Consider the following 8,319-nt stretch of genomic DNA (forward strand, 5'->3'; position numbering starts at 1 on the left):
AGTGAGTCGACATCTATTGCTTGCAAGACGAGTGTTCCAACCACTGAGCTATAGGACTCCATTATCAGGCTGGTACATATTCCCTCACTCTCATAACTTCAGAGCCATCTAATCACCACATTTGAAAATATCCTTCACTGCACTGATAAAATCTCCATTTAAAACTGCTATGCTAGCTGTTTGCCTTTCCCTTGAACGTTTTTAAATTTCCTGGAATATTTAATTCCTGATCTTGTACCGGCAAAAGCCAAGTCTGATAGCACTACACTATTATATTGTGACTGAGCCCACATTTCATTGTGCATTCACACATACTGTACTTCAAACAGTAACTCAGTTTGTTTGTGTTTTCCCTCATCTTCATTTGGTTTGTTTCCAGCCTTATGTCAAGTATTGTACTTTAGGGTTTCCTACCACTATTGGCATCACATTTGCAAAATACCTTCTTTTCAAAACTGTCTAGTTAATAACATTGGCAGATTTAATCACATACATTTTTACAGAATGGTAGGAGCCTATTCATTCCATTGAGTCCTCATCAGTTCTCAGAACAAGGTGTTCATTCAATCTCATTGCCCTGTCCCCATAGCCCTTCAAGTCTTTATCCTTCATCTAGAAAACCTGTTGTGCCCTCGTACTGGGAGTCAACATTGGGTGGGTTTAAAACCAACTACCTCTTCACCCCAAACTAGCTGTGATAGTTTACAGAGAGAGATAAAGGCAACAGTAGGAATGCAAGTGACCAACTTCTGCCCTGTTCAAATTTCAGTTAGTAATTACATGACGGGTCATCAAACACCATATTCCAAAGCAATTAGAGTGAGGTTTTCAGGACCTACAAAAAAACTTTTGAAAATTGAGCAATTGTATCATATTCACCACCACATCTCATTTCAACTCAATCCACCCACTCCACACACCAAGAAGGAGGACCAGATTTCTCTTGTTCAAGACACCACTTTAATAAAGATGTGGGCGATGTGCATGGTGGTTATACAAAATACAAAGGGAACGTTCACTAGAAAATAAAAGAAGCAAAAGTGCAGGGAGCTCACTGAACTGAGCCCATCCTTCCCTTCTCCTCGTTTCCGGGTCTTCAAGCATCTTTCTCATAGGTTCTTGTGCAGACCACATCTCCCATGGTCAACGTCTGAGTTAAGAAATAAGACAAAGGGGAATAAACTGGGTGTGTGCCACTATTCTTTCAAAAATATATCAAATCCAAAGATGATCTCAAAGTCAGTTGTAACAAATGGGTTTATATAAACTTGTTTTACATAAGTCACGGTACTCAGTATCGCGCGATACAACCACTGGGTGGGGAGAGCCTCTTACCAGTATTAGTTTGCCATCCTTCATTTCTCGAACAAGAGTTGTCTCTTTATCATCCCATCTCTGCACTTGGACCATTTTGTTATTATCGATGGTGACTGTAGTCTGTTGGGAATTTATAGAAAAATATTATTTTTAAACTCAACATCAACAGAACTGATGTTGATTCTACTTCCTCTCCTCAAGACCTTGACCATATTAGTTGTTCATGCTAGGTCTCGGAGCCAGTGTGGAGCCCTTGTTTTTTTTCCCCCCCATTCTTAAATCGCTTTTAAACCAATGGCTCTGACCAGGTCTGCTTTCTTGTATCTCAGTAACATTGCCCGCTTCTTCATGTCAAACACAGCTGCAATCACCATCTCACATTTAGTGACCGTGAGTCTCAACTTTTTCAAACGCCTGCTCACCAGCCTCCGTAGTTCCAGACATCCACAACTCCACAGTGCACATCCTGCTAGCCCATCCGTATCCAGCTCCTCTGGCTGCCCATCCCCAAGCAAATTACACGTTAACATCCCTGCCTTTACCTTTGAATGTCTCCCCAACCTTGACCCATCATAACTATGATTTCCTGTGACCCCACCCTCAGTCTCTCTGCCAATTCCGGACGGATTCATTATCCCCCACCCACTCTGCCCAATCAACAGGCAAGCCTTCAGTCACTTTACCCCACCTTTTTGGAATCGCTCAGCCTCATCCCTTGCCCACACGTTGAAACTCAACTTTAACTGTGCCTTCGCCCACCTCCCACTACCTACCCCAGCTTAAGATCCCTTTCAGCCTTTGTAAAGCATTTGGAATCATTTTCACTGCATGAAAGGCGCGAGATAATAATATAATAATCCTTGCATTTGATATAGCGCTTTTCACGTCGGGAGGACGTCCCAAAGCGCTTCACAGAACACACTGTAAAGTGAATTGACTGTATATTTGTGGGCGAACGCGGCAGCCAATTGCACACAGCAATGTCCCACAAACAGTCGTAGATTGAAAATGACCAATTTTTATTATTATTTTTGGTTTTGGAGGGATTATTATTAGGCGTGTGGATTAAGGAAATTTGCCCAAGGTTTCGCCTTGCCTGGAACTGAACTCAGGTCTCTCGCTTGCAAAGCGAGTGCTCTAACCACTGAGCTACAAGACTCCACATAATACAAATTATTTAGACTCAGTCCTTCAGACAAGTCATTAATCCAAGACATTAATCCAAGATTCCGTCTGTCTGTTCAGGTGGACTTAAAGATCCCATGACACTATTCAAAAATAAAGAGTTTTGAGGAGTTTGAGACAACAACTTGCATTTACATAGCAACCTTCACGTGAGGAGCGTTTCAGACCGCTTAACAATGGTGGAACCTGTTGCTGATCTGGTGAGGAAGGGAGATGACCATAGGAACAGTCGAAGAGGTATGATCGGAAAATAGGGAAGGAGGAGACAAGGAGTTGGTATCGAGGAAGTTAGTTCCATAGTTTGGAGGCATAGTAGCTGAAGGCACGGCCATTGATGGTGAGTGGAGGGGACAAGGGACGAGCAGAAGGCCGGAGCCAGCTGAGCGAAGGCGGTAGTGGAGTGCAATGGAAGCAGATTGGAGAGATAGGGAGGAGCCAGGGCATCTAGTGATTTATAAATGAGTGTGAGGATCTTGAAATTGATCTATTCTGTGATAGGAAGCCAGATTGGAGTCTAGCAAGGACTGGGATGATGGAGGTATGGAAATTATGGGCAGCAGAGTTTTGGATCAGTTGGATTTTGGGCATAGTGGAACCAGGGATACTATGAGGAGAGCATTGGAATAATCTAGGTGGGAGGTGATAAATACGTGGATAAATGTTCAGCTGTATTGGGTGTGAGGTATGGTTGGAGGAGAGCAATGTAACGGAGTTGGAGGACAATGGTTGTGGTCATGTGGAGTAGAAAGGACAGCCGGGGATCAAACCAATTATGCAATTGACTGCCACGTTTCGCCTACAAAATACAGTCATAACACTTTTCAGTATATTCTCTGAAGTGCTTTGAGACATCTTGAAGATGTGATAAGGTGCTATATCAAATGCAAGGATTATTGTATTATTATATTCAACTGCAGAAAGTTTCCACTCATTCAAGCCTTAATGTCTGACACAACATCAGCAGACCTGGAGTCACAGCTGGAGGTAATAGATTTGTGGAAGTTAACCATGTGTCTGTCCGCCTAGTAAATAATTAGAGAGGATTTGGGAGACAGAGAGGTGAAAGAGGACTGGGAGGGAAACAATATATAATCCTTGCATTTGACATTGCGCCTTATCACGACTTCGAGACATCTCAAAGAGCTTCACGGAATATACTGTAAAGTCAATTGACTATATTTTGTGGGCGAATCACACACAGCGGCATCCTACAAACAGTCATGGACTGAGTGACCAAATTATTATTCTTTTTAAAAAAATTTTTTGAAGGGATTTAATTACCCCCCCGAAAAGCAATACGCCAATCGACTAACAATCGAGTTCCTATTTTCTGCTAGGTGCGGAATAAGCAAAGTTTCCCAATGTTTCGCCCTGCCTGAGAATCGAACCCAGGTCCTCTTGCTTGCGAGGCGAGTGCTCTAACCACTACCCTACAGGACTCCACAGAAAGGAGAGAGATCCCAAACAACACTTAACCTGATGGGATTGCGATGGACTCACCTTGGTGTCTCTGCCATCTGCTGTCTTCTCAGAAAATTCCTCGCCAGGGTTGAAGTTGATTTCTGTATTTTTCATGGCGCTTTGAGTCTTCACAGTGACAGTGCCCCCATCTATACTGATGATAGTTGTGGGTTTGATCACTTTAGCCAAATTCCTTAAGGAAAAGTTCACTCCTGAGAGAAGGGAGAAGTGGAAAAATTAGAACTCTTGAATTAATTGGTAATAGTGACAATTGAACTTCAATTTACATCTCAAGTGCTGAACAAATAATAATCCATCCATTTGATATAGTGCCTTATCACGTCGTTGAGACATCTCAAAGCACTTCACAGAACAACAAAATTACACTTGTATTGCGCCTTTCAAGTCAAAATTTTTTGGACCTGAGCTGGGGATCAGGATCAGGGAGTGTGGAGTGGGAAGCAGGTCAAAGAGGGTCTTGAGATGGGTCTTGAAGGAGGCAAGGGAGGGGGGAGGCAGAGGGACTGCGGGATGGTGTTCCAGAGGGTGAGGGCAGAGTGGCAGAAGGCGAGTGAGGCAGGGGACATGAAGTAGGCTTGCTGAGCGGAGGGAGCAAGCAGGATATTAGGGAGTTAGGATGTCACAGAGATAGGGGGGGATCAAGACTATGAAGGGCTTCGAAGGTGAAGACCAGGATCTTGGACTGTATCCTCTGTGCGATGGGAAGCCAGTGGATTTGGGCAAGAATGGGGGTGATAGTCATGGAGGCTGGTGCGGGAGAGGACATGGGCTCCAGAGTTCGGGATGATCTGCCGCCTGTGGAGGGAGGAGTTGGGGAGGCCGACAAGCAATGAGTTTACATAGTTGAGCCTCGATGTAATGAAAGCATGAATGAAGGTTTTGGCGACCTGCGGTTCGAGACAGTGGTGGAGCCGGGCAATATTGCGGAGTTGCGGGGGGGGGGGGGGACGGCAGAGGGGGTCATGGCACGGATATGGGTTAGAAAGGATAGTTGAGGGTCAAACAAGATGCAAAGGTTCGGGACTGGCTTAGTAAGGTGGAGTGTGCAACCATGGACGGTGATGCTGTCAGCGCCCGAGACATGGAGGCGCTGACGAGAGCCAATCAGAACACAATGTAAAGTGAATTTACTGTGCATTTTGTGGGCAAAAAAGCCGCAGCCAATAGTGTACGGAAGTGTCCGAACAAAGAGTTTTTTTTAAAAAAAATTTTAAATTATTTTATTTTGAAAATTATTTTAAATAAGCTTTAAAAACGTGAAACCACTCGAATGAATGAATGAATAAATACATTGTTCCCTTTGTTCTTCATTTGCATTGATAATTAGAGATGGTTTTATAATCCGGAAAAGAAATCTTAAGACTCCACCACAGGAGTTTGTTTCTGCTTCCAATTAAAACAACATATTGGGACCGCTACAGTTTTAACATGTGTCCCAAGGCGCCAGGAGCAGAAAGAAATGCAGATTCTGTGCACAAAGCCCAGTGTTGTACCGAACCAGTGGTCGGTGCTCGATGCCGTCCCGAAAGGCAAGCGGCACCGACCTCTCGTGTGCACTGAAGCAGCAGCTTTCATGTTAAAAAGACTTTGGAGCACAGCACAGCAAAGCACAGGACAGCACAGCAAAGCACAGGACAGCACAGCAAAGCACAGGACAGCACAGGACAGCAAAGCACAGGACAGGACAGCACAGGACAGCAAAGCACAGCACAGGACAGCAAAGCACAGCACAGGACAGCAAAGCACAGCACAGCACAGCACAGGACAGCAAAGCACAGCACAGGACAGCAAAGCACAGCACAGGACAGCAAAGCACAGCACAGGACAGCAAAGCACAGGATAGTACAGGTCAGAATAACACAAGACAGGACAGGACAGCACAGCACAGGACAGCAAAGCACAGCACAGGACAGCAAAGCACAGGATAGTACAGGTCAGAATAACACAAGACAGGACAGCACAGCAAAGCACAGGACAGCACAGGACAGCACAGGACAGGACAGCACAGGACAGCACAGCACAGGACAGCAAAGCACAGGACAGCACAGCACAGCACAGGATAGTACAGTTCAGAATAACACAACACAAGACAGGACAGGACAGCACAGGCAGCAGAGCGGAGCAGCCCAGGGAAGGCTGACGATCTCCAGGAATCGAACAAAACATCAGAGGAGGGAATCACTCACCCACAGCCTTCATATAGTCGTCAAATTTGACGCTTTCGATTAATTTCCACTTCCCCACGAACTGCTCGACCATCGTGTCCCGCGGTATGTGCACTATTGTGCAGCGCAGCACAGTATTGCCCGGAACAGCACAGTACAGCCCAGTATAGTATTGCACAGCACAGTGCAGCCCAGCACAGTATTGCACAGTACAGTATTGCACAGCACACTATTGCCCAGTACAGCCCAGTATTGCCCAGTACAGCCCAGTATTGCCCAGCACACTATTGCCCAGTGCAGCCCAGTATTGCCCAGCACACTATTGCCCAGTGCAGCCCAGTATTGCCCAGCACACTATAGCCCAGTATTGCCCAGCACAGAGCCTGAACCACCTGCAGCACCAGGTTCACTTTGCAGCTGCCTCTGTGCCTCCGCACGGTTTTGAAGCTGCTGACAGGCACCACGTGTGGAGATCACAGTCCAATCAGCCCAGACAGCCATCAGAGACCCAGAGAGAGCACAGCACCACCAGGGCTCCAGCACACAATCCCAGCTCAGCAAGTCCAACCCTCTCCAACCAATCCCAGGCCACTCAGGGTTAGGATCATGTGCAGTTGCAGCCCACAGCATTGACCTGCTTGACACCCCCCCCCACCCCCACCCCAAGATAGACTTTCAACACTTACCTATTGCTATGCATAGATTAAAAGAAATAATTATCAACGTTCCTTCTTTGTCAGATTGTTGTCTGTAATATTACATGTGAATGCACATGTTTTGGAATATGTTCAGCAACAGTTGCGTGTTACTGTATTGACTGGTGACAACTAAGGCTTGCAGACCGGCAGGTTATGGACATTAGGAGAAGAAGGAAAGGCAATTCAGCCCAATGGTGACTAATCTTTTAATCCCAATTCTCAGCCCTTGCCTTGGTTTGGATAAAAGTTGTGCTGCTGGCAGACTCAACTGGGACCTTCTGCGCTGCACCAGCCACCTTGAACACTGGGCCAACCGGTGGGGCGTGGTGATAAGTGACCCCAAATCATGGGTTTTGCACGACCCAAAGCAAGACATCAAGGAAATTGTTGAGTTGTTGAGATCAATAACTACTCTGGAGTTTTGCTTGATTACCGTTAAGGTATGAAAAGATTTATCATGGAATCACGAGATTGGTTCGGTTGATGAAGACCCTTCGGTCCATTAGATTGCATTCTTTCAGAATTCCCATCACAGCATCACGCTGTTTTTAAACGAGTCGAAGTCTGGCATCGACCACCCTTCTGGTATCTTGTTCCAGTTAACCACCCAGTAAGTAAAGAAATACTTCCTGGTTTCTGTCCTGAAATTGCGGTTTGCCCTTCTAAACCTATGCTCTACTGTCTTGGTGCATCTGAAAGTTTAGTTATGGGTTTAGCTTTTGAATCCCATTTAAAATGTTATAAATCTCTATAAGATCTCATCTGAGACATCGCTTTTCAAGACTGAAGAGCTCTGTTTAATCTAATCATTGTGTGTAGTTTATTGCTCGAACACTGGGAATTATCCTCATTGCCTATCTCTACACTGGCTCTAGGGTCTGGGCAGCCACCTAATGTGATGGCAACCATGTAACAAAGACAGAAGTCGCTGGGAACACTCAGCAGGTCAGGCAGCATCTATGGAGAAAGGAAAGTGAGTCAACGTTTCAGGTCTACCACCCTTCGTCAGAACTCAACCATCACATTGGCAACCATGTGATGGTTGATGGTACATTCTGTGAAGCGCTTTGTGAGGTCTCGAAGACATGATAAGGCGCTATATCAAATGCAAGGATTATTATTATAATAATTAATATTATTATGGCTGTTTGTGAGACATTAGTATGTGCAAAATTGCTGCTGCATTCAGCTACAAATACACAGGTACGTCATTTTACAGTAGAACCTATGAAGCGCTTTAAGATGCCCTCCTGATGTGAAAGGCACAATGTCAAATACAAGGATTATTACTTTTGAAACAAAAACAAATGCGCCCCCTAGAGGGCATCTGCAATACTGCTCCAAACCTGTGGTTATTTCTTCCACCTGAACTCTTGGAGGATTTGCAGGTGCCCCTGGTGCACTGTGTGTTGGATTAAAGCATGCAGTTGCTTTCTGATAAAGGATAGTGCTCTAAAGTTAATCAAGTCAAT

At 45.2% G+C, this 8,319-nt stretch overlaps 1 protein-coding gene across 2 annotated transcripts; it reads right to left on the bottom strand.

Moving 5' to 3' along the window:
* Positions 1–941: 941 nt before the first annotated feature.
* LOC103180749 (fatty acid-binding protein, heart-like) lies at positions 942–6,655 on the bottom strand. Of its 2 annotated transcripts, NM_001292864.1 has the most exon segments (5): positions 949–1,150; positions 1,336–1,437; positions 4,003–4,175; positions 6,171–6,413; positions 6,504–6,567. In NM_001292864.1, coding segments are annotated over 4 exon segments (402 nt in total). In that variant the 5' UTR covers positions 6,244–6,413; positions 6,504–6,567; the 3' UTR covers positions 949–1,096.
* Between the last annotated feature and the right edge of the window lie 1,664 nt (positions 6,656–8,319).

This window comes from Callorhinchus milii, unplaced genomic scaffold (assembly GCF_018977255.1).
Source record: "Callorhinchus milii isolate IMCB2004 unplaced genomic scaffold, IMCB_Cmil_1.0 Scaffold2, whole genome shotgun sequence".
NCBI classification, from domain to species: domain Eukaryota; kingdom Metazoa; phylum Chordata; class Chondrichthyes; order Chimaeriformes; family Callorhinchidae; genus Callorhinchus; species Callorhinchus milii.